Consider the following 20872-nt stretch of genomic DNA (forward strand, 5'->3'; position numbering starts at 1 on the left):
TCAAAAACAAAATCCGAAACATTACAGAATCCTTTTGGCATTATCCAAAACGTAGCTGTTCGAAACGCACTCTCATACGTGGTTCAAAATACAAAAAATCCGAAACGTTACAGAATCCTTTCGGCATTATCCAAAACGTAGCTGTTCGAAACGCACTCTCATGAGTCTCAATCTAAAAATCACACGTGTTCTTTCAACAAATGTAACATCATATTTCGTCAGTCCGTCACTGTCAACATATCGTGTCAACATTATTCTTACACCTTTACATAACCCGCAACTCAGTATGAAAGACTGTAGTCGCAACCTACAAAATACAAAGAAAAACATCTTCAGTCGTCTTAAACATAAGCACAGGCATCCGCACGCGGGAAGGACTAAACAAACCGATTCATTAAGCGCTTGCCTCTGTCAAGAGCTTTCGTTCCAAAATGCGGAACCAAAAACATATATACAAATGGAGAGAAACCACAAAGTCACAAAAAATATTTGCATTAAGACGAAACTTTCTCCCCAAATCAAAACAGCGCCACCTGTCAAAAAGGCGAACGGATTACGTCAGATCAAAACATGCACAAACGGTCTGTCGAAACAGTAAAGTTCACTGGGAAAGTCATTGAGTGTCCGGGTCTGCCTTCACCAGCACGGTCAGCTTAGAGATGGGGCGCCAGTAGTAGAAAGTGGAATGGCTCGTCTTCGAGGTGACCTTGACAGTCTTGAGCTTGCAGGTTCGCACGAGTCCATCGTCGCTGGGGCGAACCTCCGTCACGAGTCCAAGAGGCCAATCTGCTCTGCATACGGCTTCGTCACGTAGCACGACGACATCTCCGACAGCAACGTTTCGTTGGGGAAGGAGCCACTTTCTTCTTCGTCGTGGTCGTCTTCGTTGTGGTCTTCTTTGTACTAGTCTTCTTTGTACTGGTCTTCTTCGTCGTGGTCTTCTTCGTCGTTGTCTTCTTCGTTGTGGTCTTCTTCGTACTGGTCTTCTTCGTAGTGGTCTTCTTCGTAGTGGTCTTCTCAAAATCCTTTCCATGGCATGGAGGGGGTCGGAGATGCTGGGTTCGGCGAGCGTCGTGCGATATACGAAAGTGACTGATTCACCTTCGTACTCGCTGGGACAATACTGTTCTGTTAGAGACACGTGCATCACGTCATGGACAGACTGTTTTGGCGACACTTGTCCCAGTATCGTCCAACCCAACGGTGTGAGCACGGCGTATGGGTCTCCCTTGATGACTCTCTCTGGCATGAATAGCTCTGCATGATCGTAGCCAATCAACAACCCGGGAGTGCAGCCTTCGAGCAATGGGGGAATCTCGCTGGCAATATGGCTCAAATGCTTGATGTTACGAGCAGTCTCTGATGTTGGTATGTTCTCAGTGTCATTGGTGAGATGGTCCGTCGTGTAGAGCGTTTTCAGGTTGTGGGAAACATTGGAGTTGAGGGCCTTGACACACAATCCGGTCACTCTCTGACATTCGATATGAGTGTTCTGAGAAGTCATAGTGTTCAGCCTCAATGACGCTGGCTCGGAATGAGTGTTCAGCTTGTCACTCAAAGATTCAGTAACGAAGGAGATGCAAGACATGGTGTCAAGCAGCGCGTATGTCGTATGCTCTACCGTGGGATTCTCTTTCGTTGAAACTCTGACCGGAACAATCATGGTAGCTCTGACTGGTCTGTCTGACTTGTTGGTCGTCGCGAATGCTGATCCAGAGGCAGAAACACGGGCATCTTGACTGATACAGACAAACCTTGAAGAATCTGGCGGTCCCCGGGCATTCCGTTGCTGATTGGGAATCTTCTTCCTGTAGCTAGGCGCTCCATGCAGCATAGTGAGATGTGGGCCTTGGCACTTGTCGCATATCGCCCTGGTAGTGCAGTCTACACTTCTATGGTCAGTCTTTCTGGCACAGGAAAAGCACAAAGACGCTTCGTACATGAAGTGTTTCCTGTCCTCAACGGGAATCTCATCGAACCTCTGGCATCTGAGTAGAGGATGAGAAGAAGAGCTGGTCGGAAAACGAACGGTACAAAAGGGACAGACTTCGTCGCAGTTCGTATTCAGGACAGTTTTCGCGTGATGCTGACAAAGACATTTGTCACACTCTTGACATGCAGATGCAGTAGAACAATCCGTACTGTACGATGTTTTCTTGGGGACTGATGAACTGGCGGTCTGTGAGGTGGAAAAGGCGGCAAATTTGCTGGAGGAGAAAAGGGGCTCGCAAAGGATGTCTGCCTCTGTCTTGATGAAAGCTGACAACTCCTCAAAGGTAGGGTAGCGTTTCTTCTCGTTCTTGGTCTTGTTTACTTTCCGCACCCAGTTTCTCACCAACCAATCTGGAAGCTTGCTCATGAGTGTCTTGTGATAGGCTTGGTCTTCCAGATTCTGTAGCTGGCCTATCACTCGGCTCGCCACAAGGCATTGTCCAAGAAAGTCCGAGAAGGCACGGAGGGCTTGTCCATCTTTGGGTTTGATTACCGGCCATGCATCTAGTTTCTCTCGGAAGGCTCTGGCAACGACGAAAGAACTGCCGAACCTTTCCTCCAACGTCTGAAGGGCCTGCTGATAGGCCTGGGCATCCCTGATCAGAAAGAGTCCCTTGACCGCATCCTTCGCCGGACCGTCCAAGTACTTCTCCAAGTAGAGGAGCTTTTCCTCTGCAGAAACGCCCTGCCGCTCAATCAAAAGAGTGAATGAGGACCTCCAGAGAGGGTACGTCAAAGGATCTCCTGAAAACGTAGTGGGCTCCTGCGTCGGTAACCTGTTGATCAGGAGAGCCTCAGCTAGAGTACGAGCTAGGGCAGAACCCTCGGAGAGCGCTGGCTGGCCTTGCATCTGAGGAAGGTATGCATCTTGCCCGTAGTAGACGTCTGAAGGGCTCGTGACCGGAGCCTCTTGAAAACCATGCTGTGTGTAGTCCGTGTCAGGAGCAAAGCTTGCAGCGTGGTCATATTGCTGCGTTTGCATGGGAGGATGCATGACAGAAGGCCCATATGCAAAGCTTGGCACATAGGTCGGAGACTCTCGGGAGGTCATGGCAGGAAAAGGACCAGGGAAAGGCCCGGGAAAAGGTCTCGCTGATGGATTGAGGGATTTGTGAGGGAAACGGGAAGGCGCGTAGATCTGGCGAGGACGATCTTCGTGGCTTGGAATCTCAGCTTTGACAAACTGAGGCCGAAAGGAGGTCGCGAATTGGCCTCCGACTCTTGTCGTCATCGTGGTGGCTGTAGTCATCGTCGTAGTGGTAGGAGCCGTGGCTGTGACCGCTGCTGGAAGTGGGTGAGAAGCGGAGACAGGTTGGGCAAGGGTCCTGGAGATGCCTCGAAGAGTGTCGCGGATATCCTCGGCGGCCGACTGGAGATGCGAAGGGGCATAAGCCCTGACCTCCGTGGGCTTCTGAAGTGGCGGGAGTCCAGGCTTGGCTGCCGCAGGCTGATGTTGCCCAGAGACGAGGGTGTTGGTTCCCGGCTGGTGACGCGGGCGGGCGTAGGTGTCGGCTGTCGCAGGCTTATATGTATCTTGTGTGTGCTGTGTGTGCCTATCGTACCCTACCGCCACATCTCCTATGCTCTCTATGTGTGTACCTACATGCAGGGGGTTGTGAGTGCCTAGGTACCTATCAATGGGGCTGTCACGAGGTAGTTGGGGCATGAATCTTTCTCTAGCCCTTTGCTGGTCTTCTATGTCAGTTTTAATGATCTTAAAAACTTCATGCTCTTCTTGCATCTTGCCTTCTCTCTCCACCCTCTCTAGTGCAGTCTTAACTTCCTTTTCCTTTTTCTTCAAAGCTAACCTTTCATCTTGAGCCTCTCTCTCTAAACGAGCACACTCTCTTTCCATCTCTGCCTTCTTCTCAGCACACTCTCTTTCCAACTCTGCCTTCTTCTCTGCCGCCAAAGCTTTGGTCCTAGAAGCCTTCTCTTCTAAAAGCAAAAGAGTCTCTTCTTGTCTGGCCCTTTCATCTGCGACCATTTGCTGGGACCTAAATCTCGCTGCGCTAACCGCCAAAGAAGCATCTAGAGAAACCTCTCTAGCACCTCCAGAAGCGACTGTGGAAGTCAAGTCCGAGCTGGAGGCGTACGGGTCTAACTTGGGAAAGAGTCTGTGATATTGTTCTTTGAGCGTCTCCGTTTGCATGTGCATATCGCTCAGATCCTCTTCTATAGCTACATCACTTTCAGCCACTTGACAAAGCCTCGAGTTCGCCACATTCAGCTTGTTTAGGTGCTCACAGAGGACTATTTTATGAGCTTTAAGGGCTCTTCTTTGGTCTGGTGTTTCCCTAAAAGCTGTGCACAACTCGCTGATCATATTCTTATGAGCTCGGCTTATGGCCCAGTACTTGTCTGACAGTTCCCTCACCTCAGCATTAAGTCTAGCCCTAACAATGGCGGGGCCTCTTTCTTCTCTACTTCGTTGAGCGAGATGCTCTGCACTTGCAGCCTGTTGAGAAGGCTCAGTACCTAAACCTTCCTGTGTAGGAGAATGTTCAGCTTGAGGGGGAATGTTATCTGAATTCCAAGTGTCTTGGGTCTGAGTGTGTTCAGCTAGAGACTCGCCCTGAGCGCCATCACGGTCGCCTTCATTCTTACGACTATCAGTGTCCGAAGCAAAATGTTCATCCCTCTCTAACTTCAAAGTGTAAGGGGATAGCTCGGCACTCTCATGAGAAGGTAATTTCTCATCCATACTTTAAGTCAAGTGAAAACGTAGAGGTTAACAAAGACTTGCGAAATATAGAGAAGCAAAATTCAAAACGGCACACCTCGGGTCACTCACTAGGGGGAAGAAAATACGAAGTACGAAGTGTGCAATGCTATGGTCAACAAACCTAAAATAATGCCTAAGTTGCTCTGCTCTGGGCCCGACAAAAATAAATTAAAATATTGTTCGCTAGATACGAAACACAGTTCCTTTAAGACAAAAGGTTCATGATCTCTTCACAAGATTCGTAAGGATAAGAAGTTCAAAAGTCAGTGGCCCTAATCACAGGCCTACAAAAGTTCATAAAGTTCTTTGTCGAAAACAATCCAAAATGTTCCAAAAAATATCAAAGTTTCCACTGTGCTTGCCCTTGAGTAGCTGTAAGATTCTGTGATGGCTTATATAAATTCTGGAGGATGTAATTTTGGTGCTATAAAGAACCGACGCGCTCACAAAACAAAACGAACACTAGAATTGGAAAATTAATTAAAGTTTATTGAATACTTGTCGATGTCATGGTAATTCGGAATCAGCTCATAATATCAATATATAAAAGGCTAAACATAAATCTATGGAGAGGCTTAGGTAACCTATATCGGAGCGTGGCGGAAAAACTAATCTAAGTTTAGAAAGTGAATTAAAGCTAAAATGTGAAGTAGAAAAGACTAGCTTGAGTGAGAGTGCAGAACAGTAGAGTGTGAAGCGTGGAGCATGGAGCGAGAAGCGCGGAGCGTGGTGCGAGAAGCGCGGAGCGAGAAGCGCGGAGCGGTGGAAACTGATAGAAAAGAAAAAACTAAACTTAGAATTCGAAACATCAAACTAAACATCAAAGGTGTCCTAAAAACATAAACATCAAAGGTGTCCTAAAAACATAAACATCAAAGATGGACGACAAAATGGCGGCCGAAACAAGATGGCGGCAAATCAATAAAAAATCACCAAGACAAAAATATGTTAGAAAAACCCTTCATAGAATAAACGTAGGACACAGAAACGGAAAGAAGACAAAGAAACGGACAGAAGACACAGAGACGGAAAGAAGACACAGAAACGGACAGAAGACAAAGAAAACGGACAGAAAGTCATAACAAACAAAGATTCGAAACGAAAATTACACGAATTCGGTAAATAAAAGAAACATAGTCAGAAATGGATACTCGCCTTTGACAGCATCAATAATCTAAAACAGACTCAAGGCGAGCAACTGAACCTGAACTACAAAATAACTTAAAACAAAACTGGAGGCTGGCAGAAAACACTGGGCCCCGGAACAGAGCAAAAAAATCTATCTATCCTAAAACATCTTGTTGCGTGAACGGCTTCCCAGTAAGTGACGACGAATACAGGCTATCCACCACAGAGGTGAACTAAAAATACTGCGCGTTACTACAATATTACTGTTGCAAAACATGCGTCCCGTGCTCTCCGGGGAAAACTCCATAGGCTGTCCAGCGTGAGCCATACAGGCACATGAAATTAATATCAGAAAAACGCCGGCAACACTACCTTGTTTATAAATTAGTTCGTTACAATATTTAACGTCATTAAAACAAAACACAGTTCGTACCAGGGCGCTCATACTTAATAAAGAAAAACTAGAGGATAAAGAGCAAGCTAGACCCGCACGCGAACCTACAGAGGTGGCTGCAAAATGGGAACAAATAGGGACAAAAGTGAAATAAGATAATAAAAGTGAAAGAACAAAAAGGGGAAGCCACCACCACGGAAAGTCGCATGCGAGTCAAGCTAAAAGCATGACTAAAAAACACAAGCAAAACAAAAAGAATCTAAATACACAGAAGGCTCCTTAGCAGGGGCATTCACAATAATTATGCACTCTTTTCTGAAAAAATGGGTAGGGGGTGGGGGAAGTAAAAGTATCACAATTCAAGATTTTGCGCGACAAGAGGTGTATTTCTTTTAACAGTGGTAAAGAGGGATAACTCAACTTGGTATCTAACACTATTTCTGAACACTGTAATCACTTTAACACTTTTAATATATGTTTGTCTGTGTTCCAAGTTTCAAATTAAGCTTCACAAATGGGTAAAAAAAATAGTTTTCTCATAATTCACAAGTTAAATCATTATGTTGGATGTTCTATTTTGCTTCCCCCTTTCTCTTCTTAAGTTTTTGATCATCTGACTACCCTGCTTTTCTATTTGAAAGATAATATGCACTCTTTTCTGACAAATGGGAAGGGGGTGGGGGTAGTAAAAGCATCACAGTTCAAAATTTTGCGCGTTAAGAGGTGTATTTTTTTTTAAATTGGTAAAGAGGGATAACTCAACTTGGTATCTAACACTATTTCTGAACACTGTAATCACTTTAACACTTTTAATCAATGTTTGTTGGTGTTCCATGCTTCAAATTGAGCTTCAAAATGGATACAAAAGGATTTTTTTCCGAATTCACAAGTAAAATCACTACGTTTAATGTTCTATTTTGCTTCCCTATTTCTCTTCTTCAGTTTGTGATCATCTGATTGTTATTTTGTTTACATTTTCACAATACAATATTGCAACTTATTCAGTAGTGTTTGCGTGAAAAAATCTGATACCTATGCTTAAACTTCAGTCGTTATCTTAAAATTTTGCGCGTTAAGCCCTTTATATTTTGTATTTTCCTGATAAAGCAAACATTGAACTAACAGAAAAAGTAACTTTTAAAACTACCTAATCACTTTGAAATTGGGCCTCCAAAGTGTTCTCCAGCCTTAAAAGAGAAATAAGTTTCAAGCAAGCTTGTTTTAGTTGCCAACTTTTTAAAGGACTCAATGTATCTGAAGCAAAATACCACTGGTTCATAGATCAGGAATGCAAATTTTCTCTACCACTGAAGGTCTCTGAATCCCTGAAAGTGGGGTTATAAGGAAGGCTAAATACACAGCATTTAAGATGCCACATTCACCAGTATGACATGACATCCCCCCCCCCCCCCCCCCCTCACAAGCAACCCCCCACCCAAAACACAATGGCCTTACTCCAGAATTAAACAAAAAACGGATTTTCCGTCTGCAGCCTCCCGAGAAAAACGGAAATTCCGTCCTAGACGGAAGAGTTGCACCCATGCCTTTTGCTTAAAGGCGGTCCTTAATTGAGCATAAAGTTAATTTCGCTAAAGACTACGCGAAGTCTTTTTTACCGAAAAACTCAGTGATAAAACTCTGTGCTTCCAGCGAATCGCAAAGTATACTTCGCGTAGTCGACTTCGCCCCATTTAGGATGGGCTTCATATCATAAATTGATAGCTGAAGATATTGAAGTAGCTAAACAAAGCTTCAGTCAATCTGTGAAAGGAAAAACAGGTTTTAGATTTTGAGTTGAGCAATGAAATTATCTTTCCCTCTATTTTACCGAAAAGGGAAACATTTAAGGAATACTGTCTGCTTGTATAGAAGTATAGTTCTTCTTCACCAGACACACCGATTCATTGCAGAATAGGTAAAATTATTATGCCTGAATGTTGAAATTTTGTTTGTTTGATTTAGGTTCAGGAGATTACCTTCTCTCTCATTAGTGGAGCAAAGAGGAGACTGCATTCAGAGAGTTCAGTACCTGAGACGCGTCAATAATACTTTTAAGTCTTAAAGTGCAAATTCCAAATCAAAAGTTAACTTACACTACATAATATTAAATTCATCCTTTTCTTTAACCGCAAAATGTTCATAGGCAATCTCGCTTTTATAGTCTTAATCAACTGACCTTGACCTGGTTGTCAGGGTCAATCTGTTTGAGACCAGCATGCAAGGCATTCCAGATGGCGACAGGACACTGCTCCGCCCCGTCTTCACCCACAATGCTTGTCACGTTGGCCAGCGACGGAACCGTCACATTCTCCACCACCCCTCCTGCAGAGTCCACGATGACGATCTTGATAGAGGTCGTGCCAAGGTCAATGCCAAGTGTGTAGGGCTGGGGGTGGTTTGTTGTAGCATCCATGACTCTGGGCTACTGATACTTGGTCACACGTTCCCTTGTCCTTCAAAATATAAAAAATATACCAACTGATAACATTACCAAAATAATGCAGACATTATCCAGAGGTTGAAAATCACTCCAAAAAGTTGGATTTTTTATGCACTCTTACATAATGTAGAATGACCCAGTCTGTTTTGCACTGTTAGACAATACATAATCGATATTACTGATTACGAGTATGCATAAAAAAACTAGGAGATTAACTTACATATATATATATATAAACAAATAAGGAAAAAATAACCAAAACAAGCCTTCACGTTTTCACCAATATTTCGGCCTCGTGGCCTTCGTCAGGGTGTTCTATTATTCTATATATATTCACTGCTTCATAATTCACCAAATATATCATTTTACTCACAGCTGTTTCCATATTGCAAAAACTAAAGCTTTTCTGATGTTTTATCAACATGTACACTATATATACAGCATACTCATCCAACCCTTTTTGACAGTTATATATATATATATATAACTGTCAAAAAGGGTTGGATGAGTATGCTGGAGATTGATCGCACTAACAAAGCATATTGTCATCATTTTCACGAGTTTTCATTCACAAACACCTGGGAAATAAATCTCATGTTCCCCATGCAATAAATCGAGGTGGTGAATGGGTTTGAGCTTTCAGGTGAAACGTGGATTGTCAAAGTAAAAGCCAATCAGGCTGATTGTTTGATGTGTGGAACCATCGCGGCTTTGGATTTGTGTTTCCGAGGACAACGATTGTAAGCATTCACTCTCAAAGACCCAATCAATGTTGATAATTACCGCGGCGACTCATGGTCAATTTGCAACTTATCTCTGTAATCGCAAAATCCACAACGAAAAGTCATAAACACTCAAAAAGAAAAGAAATATGCTCAACACTTACTGAACTCACACGTATGATCGCAGCTCTGTACATTTTCAGACTGGAAGAAAAGCGTCAACAAGCTACGTTTGACGTCACATACAAGGTTGACGTGTTATCTCGACCTACTGTGACGATGCTGTGTGGCCCGGAGTTGGATTCTAAAAATTCGTCTCCCTGTGGGTTATTGTGCATTTTGTTGCACAACCAAAATGATGACAAAACCGATGTTTGGTGGCTTGTCGTCAGACCAGTATTTTGTTGTTGGTCCTCGGGGAGCATATCGCCTTTTGTCTCATATTTATCAACCGCGGCCTTCGGCCTTGGTCGATAAAGATGAAACAAAAGACGATATGGTCCCCTTGGACCAACAAAAAAGCTGGTCTGTCAACAAGCCACCAAACATCTTATATAGTCCATCAACAGTGATCAAGCCTCTGCCACAAGAGCTGGTATTTTCACTTTGGTTACAATAAAAAACGCTTGCGCTGGACCCGAGTACTCTTCAGACATTCACACACACACACACACACACACTCTCTCTCCCTCACTCCCTCCCTCTCTCTCTTTCTTTCTTAATCTTACACACACACACACACACACACACACACACACGAGTACAGACTCATGCACGCACACACACACACACACAAACAGTAACACTAACACATGTGCACAAAATGAACACACACACACACACACACACACACCGCGCGAGAGAAAAAGACTACAGGGAGGCATTGACGTCAAAGACTTTCGACCGTGACGTAATTACGTCACTATTCTTGGTTTACGGTACCATTCGGCGGCTTTGCTACGAGTATGCCATATGTAGTCTTGGTTGGCCGAGACCTTGCACCGTTCTATGAGCCGAACCGCAGTTCTATCCCACCGCGAATTCCGCCCGCCGTTAAGTCGTTTTTGTGATTTATTTCGCATTTAGGTCCCAGGTAACATTATGAAGTTTTAATACGATCAATCGGACCTATTATCAAGTTAGTGTATCAACTTTTGAACGAACTGCGCCCAGTAGTTTCCCAGCAATAAGCTGTTAAGTCGAGACACACAGACATACAGACACACAATTAAAGTCTGCTGGACCCTTGTACTAGCGTACTCGGGGATAATAGTCTATCATTAAGCCTCTGCCACCAGAGCTGGTATTTTCACTTTGGTTACAATAATAGTCCATCAAGCCTCTGCCACAAGAGCTGGCATTTTCACTTTGGTTAGACCAACAAAAAAAAATAGGTGTGGTTACGGTAACATAGCCAAAAAAAATTGGGTAGGAAGGTAGGCACTCACTTTTTTTTTTAAAACTTTTTTTTCTAATGTGTACAAATTAAACCTACTTGACAGGGAAATAAGTGTGCGACTCGGGCGCTTTCGCTTTCATTGCGTTTTCTGCACTCGTTTACTTGTTTTTGTGTGTTTTTTTTGGACAAATGTAATAAAAAGTTATAGGGTCGGCCCCAAAAAATAGGGTAGGTCGGGTTACCGTAACCACACCTTTTTTTTTTTAGGCCTTACAATAAATGAATGAACCCTATCTAACAACATGCATCAGCTTTACTTGCTATCAACGTAGTGTAACATCATGATAACATGAGGACTTGACCTGCACATTGCAGTACTGTATTAATGAACTGTTAGCTGTTTCACACAATTGTTCTACCTAATGCTGGGCTGTCATGTAACACATGCCTTTAATCAAATGAAGCGGTGTACCAGCTAGTACCTTCTTCTTCTTCTTCTTCTTAGTGGTCTTATCAAAGTGAAACTTAACTCAGACGTTTAAGTAAGTCTCGTATATATATATATATGACACAAGTTTGAGTGTGACTGATCTGCACCCTGGCGCACTAAAAGATCTACGGTAAAGATTCATCACCATGCTGATGTTGGATACCTGTCACTAAGAAGAAGAAGGAAAGGCACCTGCGCTGCAGGAAATGCACCCACTTTGGGTCGAATTAGACCCCTTCTGCTGCAGTAGTTCAAGTGTCAGTGAAAATCAGTGTTCCGGTGTATGCATACCTGTCCAACACTACGTTTTGCATCCAACACACAAAGGCAAGTCGCAAAGCTTCATTTCTTCACTGCTTCAGCCCATTTTTTGCCTTCTGAAACTGTGTCAACGTATAAAACCAGCGTACGTAGAGTATTTTTGAATACCCATTGTCTCACCTGAACAAGAAAATGCCAGGGTAGATGGGCATGTAGTATTACTGCATGTCACCCTACCTTTGATAACAACGCAGTGGGAAATTATACAGAAATTCCTTGTTTCTGCTTTCACACTGGACCTGCCGAAGTCGTCTGCACAACAAAATATGAGTGGGAACTGCGCAGTTTGAAGATTGATGCTGTTTTAAAATTTCAGTCAGTTTGAGAACAAAATTAACAACACATGTTCAGAATTTCAGAATATTTTCGTCACGTCGTCAATTGCTGACTTTTAGTGACTAGCGCTCTTTAAGAGGACAAAGACGGAGAAAAAATAAAAAGTAACTGAGGATAGAAAAGACTTAAGCATAAAGGAAGTAGTCAAACGAAACAAAACGATCAAGGAGGAACTGAATATAACTGAGACCCTACTCTAACTTTGAAACAAAATAAGGAGTGGGGAGGAGTTAGAATGAGAGTTTGGAGAGCTCTCACAAAACATTTAGTGTTGATCGACAAACCGTACTTCTGTTCAGTTTGTTGGAAGAAATAACAAACAAAAAAGATGCGTCACAGGTCGACATTACAGGAGCTGTCATAAGTGAAGCTAGTGAACAAAATTAAATGAAAACAAACACTGGAAAGAACTGAATGGGCGATGCATGATGGGCGTTATCATCTACTCTTTTCGAGAGCGAAATCGTAAAGAAACAAACTACAGTTGAACCAGTCCGTCCACCCAGGGTAACGATCAGAAGTCAGTGGTCGCTGTAGACAGGTAGTCGCTATGGAAAGGTGAATTATCTTCAGGGACAAATCTCGTCGGGAACCTTCTTGGACCGGCCGGGTAGTAGTGCGCAGCATTGGCCGGCAGGTGGTCGTTGAGAGGTGGTCACAAGGGCAGGTTCGACTATAGGCCTACTGTGTATGTTTTCAACCTTCAAAATGTCCTGTCTTCTTTTTACATTTGGTCAAGTTTTGACTAAATGTTTTAACATAGAGGGGGGAATCGAGACGAGGGTCGTGGTGTATGTGTGTCTGTCTGTCTGTGTGTGTGTGTGTAGAGCGATTCAGACTAAACTACTGGACCGATCTTCTATGAAATTTGACATGAGAGTTCCTGGGTATGATATCCTCAGCCGTTTTTTTCATTTTTTTGATAAATGTCTTTGATGACGTCATATCCAGCTTTTCGTAAAAGTTGAGGCATAGACCTTTATGGTCCCTGGTTGAGGCGACACTGTCACGCTCTCATTTTTCAACCAAATTGGTTGAAATTTTGGTCAAGTAATCTCCGACGAAGCCCGGACTTTGGTATTGCATTTCAGCTTGGTGGCTTAAAAATTAATTAATGACTTTGGTCATTAAAATGAAAATTGTAAAAAAAAAATTTTTTATAAAACGATCCAAATTTACGTTCATCTTATTCTCCATCATTTTTTCATTCCAAAAACATATAAATATGTTATATTTGGATTAAAAACAAGCTCTGAAAATTAAAAATATAAAAATTATTATCAAAATTAAATTTTCGAAATCAATTTAAAAACACTTTCATCTTATTCCTTGTCGGTTCCTGATTCCAAAAACATATAGATATGATATGTTTGGATTGAAAACACGCTCAGAAAGTTAAAACGAAGAGAGGTACAGAAAACCGTGCTATAGGTCCTTCTCAGCGCAACTACTACCCCGCTCTTCTTGTCAATTTCACTGCCTTTGCCATGAGCGGTGGACTGACGATGCTACGAGTATACGGTCTTGCTGCGTTGCATTGCGTTCAGTTTCATTCTGTGAGTTCGACAGCTACTTGACTAAATGTTGTATTTTCGCCTTACGCAACTTGTTTTCATTTTAGTCAAGTTTTGTCTAAATGTTTTAACATAGAGGGGGGAATCGAGACGAGGGTCGTGGTGTATGTGTGTCTGTTTGTCTGTCTGTCTGTGTGTGTGTAGAGCGATTCAGACTAAACTACTGGGCCGATCTTTATGAAATTTGACATGAGAGTTTCTGGGTATGATATCCCCGGACTTGTTTTTCATTTTTTCGATAAATACCTTTGATGACGTCATATCCGGCTTTTTGTAAAAGTTGAGGCGGCACTGTCACACCCTCATTTTTCAATCAAATTGATTGAAATTTTGGCAAAGCAATCTTCGACGAAGCCCGGGGTTTGGTATTGCATTTCAGCTTGGTGGCCTAAAAACTAATGAGTGAGTTTGGTCATTAAAAATCGGAAACTTGTAATTAAAATTATATTTTTATTAAACGATCCAAAAACAATTTCATCTTATTCTTCGTCATTTTTTGATTCCAAAAACATATACATATGTTATATTTGGATTAAAAACAAGCTCTGAAAATTAAAAATATAAAAATTATGATCAAAATTAAATTTCCGAAATCGTTTTAAAAACAATTTCATCTTATTCCTTGTCGGTTCCTGATTCCAAAAACATATAGATATGATATGTTTGGATTAAAAACACGCTCAGAAAGTTAAAACGAAGAGAGGTACAGTAAAGCGTGCTATGAAGCACAGCGCAATCGCTACCGCGCCAAACAGGCTCGTCACTTTCACTGTGTTACAGTACACGACACTTGAGATTGCCACAAGTTCTCAAACGTCGTATAGTTGTGTTCTTTTATTCTACGTCGCCCGTCTTCGCAGCAGCAGAAAACAACTCGTCAAATTGAGTTCGAGGATTTATTCAGCATTCAATACATACAACTGCACAACGTAGCAGAACTCAAATAGAAGCTTTTTTAACATTCAAATCGCGCTGGCATATATAGTAAATACTCAATCTCGAGAATATTCCAGACCGAACATGATACAACTACATTATACGAGCCGTGCATGGACTAAACTAGCGACATTCTCTTATGACGTACATCAAAAGCGCCGACGCACTTAATCCGAACGAACGCCACGAACTCACGACTAAAACAGCATGGTAAACAACTTGTTTTGACAGGACTAGAAAATTCACCTGCATTCTCGTCCAAGCATAAATATTGTGTTTACAAAATATAATATCGGTACTTCCCACAAAGTACAAATAAGTCAACTACATGCAACACACAAAACTGAACCAAAGCTCAGCAACGGTAGCGTTTCCTAACATTACCCCCAACACCAGAAGAAATTTACCTAATTTCTTTCAATCATTGAAACGCTACCTGTACACATACTATGTATACATAACAGATTGAAATCCAGGTATGTACATTAGTCTGTTGGAGAATGAACAGTTTTACTCACATACTCGGCTGAGAAAATCTGCTCCAACATTATCTGAACCTTTGATCGATTCCACTCGAATATCAAAGTTCTGCAAGTACATCACCCACCTCATGATACGATTATTCACAAACTTCGCAGAGTTCAGGTAGGTGAGGGGTTTGTGATCAGTCTGAAGCACGAATTTCACCCCTTGGAGGTAGAGTTCAAATTTCTTGATTCCCCACACGATGGCTAAACACTCTTTCTCCATGGTCGAGTAGTTCTTCTCGGCTCCTGACAGCTTCTTGCTGGCATAGCTGACCGGAAACGGTTTACCTCCATGCTCTTGCATCAGCATGGCGCCGATCCCTTCGTCCGATGCGTCTGTACGCAAGATGAACTCTTTGGCAGTATCAGGAAGGCGTAGCACCGGGTCTCGTGACATCAGGTCGCGCACGGTCTGGTATGCCTTCTCCTGAGCTGGTCCCCAGAGTATTCGGTTGGGGCATCCTTTTCGGGTCATGTCCGACAAAGGCGCCGTTATGGCGGCGAAGTTTGGAATGAACTCTCTGTAGTACCCAGCCAATCCAAGGAAGGATCGCACCTGCTTCTTGGTTTCAGGACGTGGCGCATTGAGGATCTTGGTGACGTTTTCCAACAAAAGCCCCTTTTGACCTTCCTTCAGTGAATGACCTATGAAGTCAACGTTGTCGGTCCCCAAAATGCACTTGCTGGGTCTCACGGTCAGATTGGCTTTTGTCAGGCGGGAAAACAGTTCCCTCAAAGTCTCCAGATGCTCCGCAAAGGTCTCTGTGTGGACTAGCAGATCATCCCAGTAGTACACAACATTCTTCATTCCTTTGAGCATTTTTCGCATTCCCCTCGTAAGGGTAGCACCACTGTTCACCATGCCAAAAGGCATCCGCAGGCACTCATACGTTCCGTCTGGAGTTGCAAAGGCGGTCTTTGGTATGTCCTCTTCGCGCACAGGAATTTGCCAATATCCCTTGCTGAGATCGATTTTTGAGAAGATCTTACTGCCGGTTAACTGTCGGAATAGATCAGTTGCCGTCGGCATTGGTTCAGGGTCAAACACGGTGATCTTATTGACTTTCCTAAAGTCAATGCATACCCTGTTTGTGCCGTCTTTCTTCTTGACAACAACAACGGGAGATGAGTAAGGGGATGATGATTCACGGATGACCCCCATCTTCAACATGTTGTCGATGTCCTTCTTCAAGGATTCCCGAGCCTGAAACGGGATAGGGTATGGTTTTGAGCGAACAGGAACGTCAGATGTGAGGTGGACTTCATGTTCGACCAAGGACGTAGAGCCTGGAACATCAGAGAACCTATGGGTGAAGTCGCCCATAAAATCATGCAGCTCCTTCTGCTGGTCTTCTGTCAGGTCAGGTCCTAACTTGACGTCATCCACTCCCTCTTTCTTGTGGAGGTCTCCCAACTCCAGTAGTTCCTCACCATCGAACTCGTCTAGTTCGGCTGGTTCTTCCACACTTGCTGCGACCTGTACTGCTTCCGGAGGTCTCTCCACATACAGTTTCAGGAGGTTAGCGTGGTAGATCTTGGACTTCTTGCCGACATTCACCTTGTAGTCGTTGATCCCTACCACGGCCTCAACCTCGTATGGGCCTTTCCACTGCATCAGTAGTTTGTTGTGATCAGTGGGAAGCAGTATCAGCACTTTGTTACCTGGTGTAAACTTCCTGTTTACGGCTTTGCGGTCGTAGTAGTGTTTTCCGCTATCCTGAGACTTTCTCAAGTTTTCTCTCGCAATCTCGAGAGTCTCCTCCAGTTTCTCTCGCAACTCGAACACGTACTGGTAACTGTTCTTCACTTCAGGTGTGTCCACATCTTTCGTCCACAATTCCTTTAGTATCTGCATCGGGCCTCTCACGGTCCGCCCGTACATCAGCTCGAACGGGGAGAATCCAGTGGACTCTTGTGGCACCTCCCTGTATGCAAATAGCAAGGCATTGATGTAGCGATGCCACTGCCTTGGCTGCTCACTGCATAGTTTCTTCAGCGTGGACTTCAGCGTCGCATTGAATTTTTCTACCAGCCCATTGCACATCGGGTGATAGGGTGTCGTAGTCAAGTGACGAATGCTCAGCAGCCTGTTGACCTCTTCCATGCATTCAGAGACAAACTGTGTCCCCAGGTCTGTGAGGATCTCTTCAGGAACCCCAATTCTGCTGAAAATGTCCACAAGTGCCTCGGCAACAGTCTCGGTGTCAATTTTCTTCAGAGGCACGGCTTCTGGGTACCTGGTTGCATAGTCTACCAGGGTCAGTACCCAACGATGACCCGCTTCACTTGGCGGTTTTATCTCGCCGATGAGGTCAATGGCCACCCTCTTGAAAGGTCGGTCGATCAAAGGCATCTTCTGCAACGGCACTTTCGGGACCCTTCCTCGAGGTATGGTTTTCTGGCAAATATCGCACGATCGGCAGAATCGAGTCACATCTGCATGCAGTCCTGGCCAGTAAAACGCAGCCTGGATTCTGTCCGATGTCTTCTTGACACCCAGGTGACCTCCCATAATAGAGTCGTGGGCCACCTCCATCACCTGGCGCCTAAGTGGTTGAGGCACCAGAACTTGACGTAATGGCTTCCCACCGTTGACTCTCGGGTGCTGGAACACTCTGTACAGGATCTTGGCCTTTACTTCAAAGTGCACAGTGCCTTCGCCCTTAGTCATCTCCTTGACAGGACGACTCCTGTACTTTGTCAAGGTCAAATCAGCTTCCTGTAGCTGAATCAGCCGATCCCTGTCCACGACAGCAGTTGCAGAACTGTTGGTGACCCTGAGTGGCGTAGTTGTTTTGTCCTTCTTCGCCTGGGCTCTGGTCGTCACAGCGCTTACAACCTGCAGCTGGTCGCGGCGATGCACAGTTGCTCTGTCATCTCGTAACAGTTCGCTGATATCTTCATTCGCGAATGGCAGTGGGTCTTCCTCCTCAGCAGCAGGCTGAGCTGAGCCCATTCTCCATTCGAAATCAGGGTCATCAGGACGTCTCGCACCCCCAATGTTCCCAATTAGTAGATCGTACAAGGGCTTCTTCAGGCAGACGGCCTCAACTTCTCCGGTGAAGTATGGAGTATCGATCTGGATTTTTACCACTGGTGCCTTCACGCATTTGCTGTCAGCCATGAGCGTCCACTTGAAGTCACCAGTGAACTTCTCTGTTGGCACCAGATCCTCTTTGACAATGACTCCATTGCAGCCCGAATCTCTGAGAACAGTCACTTCCTGCTTCTCAACAAATCCCTTCGACACGGGCATGTTCGACACTGACACAGCTGCGCTGGCGACGACAGAGATTGACCTGCCATTGGCGAGTAGAAGCTGGCCATCAGAAATACATTCTTCCACGTCCGATGGTGTAGCCACTTGCTCGGCAGCCCTTGGAAGTATGACGCTGCTCGCACATACTTGTTGGTTCGAGCCACTCGTTTGCCTCTTGTTGTCGTAATATCTCCGTCGATGTTCTTGCGCTTTGTCATTGACATGTCCGTTATTTTTCTTTTGGGGGCAGTTGGCGACTCGGTGACCCTTGGCATTGCAATGGAAACACGTTATGTTCTGCCCTTCATTGGATGATGATGCGGACTCAGTTTGTCCCTTGGCAGGTTGGTTTCTCTGGTTCCCGTTCTTCTGGAAAGGTTTCGATGACTTTGACGTCCCCAGGGTCCTTCCATGAGCAATGAGATAACGCTCAGCAGCATCAGTAATGTCCTTCAAACCCCGCAGTTTTTGCTCTTCCAAGCGGGTCGCCAGGTCCTTCGGGCAGGCATTAAGGAACTGCTCCTTCACGATCAAGTCCCGCAGACTCTCGTATGACTGCTCTTCACCTGATAACTCCACCCACTTCTGCAGGTATGACGACAGGCGCTCCACAAACTGGCTCGGTGTCTCTCCAGACAATGGCTGGCATTCGCGGAAGCGTTGACGGTAGCCCCTTTCAGTGAAGTTGTAGCAACGCAACAGAGCTTCCTTCAGTACATCATAGTCTCTGGCGTCATCGTTTGAGAGTCTAGCGTAGACCTCAAGTGCTGCCCCAGTCAAATGTGCGCTGAGTAGAATCGCCCAGTCGTCGCGCTGCCAACTAGCACTCTCAGCGAACCTCTCGAATCTTGCAAGGTAGCAGTCGATCTGGTCCTTCCCGTCAGCGAATGCTGGAAGTTTCGGTGCCCTGTGTAACATTTGCTGCTGGTTATCTCTTTGGCGTGGTGCCTCGTGCTCATTTTGAACACGCACCATTTCTGTCTGAAGCTCTAAACGCTTCGTCTCCATTTCTATTTGGAGCTCTACGCGTTTCAGCTCCATTTTCCTTTCTTCACGCTGTGCTTCTCTTTCTCTTTCTTCACGCTGCGCTTGTCTTTCTTCACGCTCACGCTGCGCTTGTCTTTCTTCCCGCTCACGCTGCGCTTGTCTTTCTTTTTCTTCTCGCTGCGCTTGTCTTTCTTCACGCTCACGCTGCGCTTGTCTTTCTTCACGCTGCGCTAGCAGTTGTGTCTGGGACTCGACGAACTCCGTCAGCTGCTTGCCTTTCAGTCCCAGTTCAACTCCTTTTGCCCAGAACTCAGCCATTCTGGTCTTTTCCGGTGCGTTCGTCTGTATTCTTTCACAGCCACGAACGTAGACGAATGTAGTCTTCTAAAAGAACACAGTCTCTACTGCACCTCCGATGCTTCTCTCGTCGCTGTTCACCTTCGTAGACGCAGGCTGCCACCCTCCTCGTCTAACGTGACGGCGCACTCTGCTCACGATACGTACACGACGTACCTCAGTCGTATTTCGTAGTATTAATGCACTAGCTCCGCGACGAAGTCCGTCTCGTCCAAACGGCAGCTAACCTCTGTAATCCCGATACACTCCGGCGTCGCTCACCGTACCGAGCTGCGGCGATTACCAAACTCTTCACCAGTCACACCGAATCCACGGTTCCGTAGTCTCAATACTGATCCCTCAGGATACACCCGATTGATGGCTACCTCCTGTGACTGTCTTGACACTGGTCCTTGTTGCTGGAAAACCCTTGGCGTTAAACGTAGATCCTTGGCTTGGCCCCCAATTGTTACACGACACTTGAGATTGCCACAAGTTCTCAAACGTCGTATAGTTGTGTTCTTTTATTCTACGTCGCCCGTCTTCGCAGCAGCAGAAAACAACTCGTCAAATTGAGTTCGAGGATTTATTCAGCATTCAATACATACAACTGCACAACGTAGCAGAACTCAAATAGAAGCTTTTTTAACATTCAAATCGCGCTGGCATATATAGTAAATACTCAATCTCGAGAATATTCCAGACCGAACATGATACAACTACATTATACGAGCCGTGCATGGACTAAACTAGCGACATTCTCTTATGACGTACATCAAAAGCGCCGAGCACTTAATCCGAACGAACGCCACGAACTCACGACTAAAACAGCATGGTAAACAACTTGTTTTGACAGGACTAGAAAATTCACCTGCATTCTCGTCCAAGCATAAATATTGTGTTTACAAAATATAATATCGGTACTTCCCACAAAGTACAAATAAGTCAACTACATGCAACACACAAAACTGAACCAAAGCTCAGCAACGGTAGCGTTTCCTAACACACTGCCTTTTGCACTAGCGGCGGACTACGTTCAGTTTCATTCTGTGAGTTCCACAGCTTGACTAAATGTAGTAATTTCGCCTTACGCGACTTGGTTTTTTTTTCAATCAACAGCCTCACCACAAAAATCTGAAATTTAACGCATCTGGCTATTTTTTTTTTTTTAACTCAGGACTCGACGCGCACGTAGGCCTAGATCGTAGCCTGTATAGATCGCCGCTCCGCTCAACCCACCGCGCAACATTTGCGCCGCTGTTTATGATCCTCCTTTTCCCCCCTTTCTATCTGTCATTCCCTTTCC

General features: G+C 44.6%; 1 protein-coding gene across 2 annotated transcripts in view; it reads right to left on the reverse strand.

Annotated features, from left to right (window-relative positions):
• LOC138976183 (sedoheptulokinase-like) overlaps positions 1-11865 on the reverse strand; it is a 46429-nt gene extending 34564 nt beyond the window's left edge. Inside the window, exons 1-2 of one of the 2 annotated variants that reach the window (XM_070349021.1) lie at positions 11789-11865; positions 8416-8692 (exon numbers count right to left, since the gene is read on the reverse strand). In XM_070349021.1, coding sequence (XP_070205122.1) covers positions 8416-8652 — 237 coding nt within the window. In that variant the 5' untranslated portion in view covers positions 8653-8692; positions 11789-11865. Of the gene's footprint in view, positions 1-8415; positions 8693-11731 lie in introns of both variants that reach the window. The other variant, XM_070349020.1, reaches the window with a different exon arrangement.
• Positions 11866-20872: the final 9007 nt, after the last annotated feature.

Source organism: Littorina saxatilis, linkage group LG9 (assembly GCF_037325665.1).
Source record: "Littorina saxatilis isolate snail1 linkage group LG9, US_GU_Lsax_2.0, whole genome shotgun sequence".
Taxonomy (NCBI): domain Eukaryota; kingdom Metazoa; phylum Mollusca; class Gastropoda; order Littorinimorpha; family Littorinidae; genus Littorina; species Littorina saxatilis.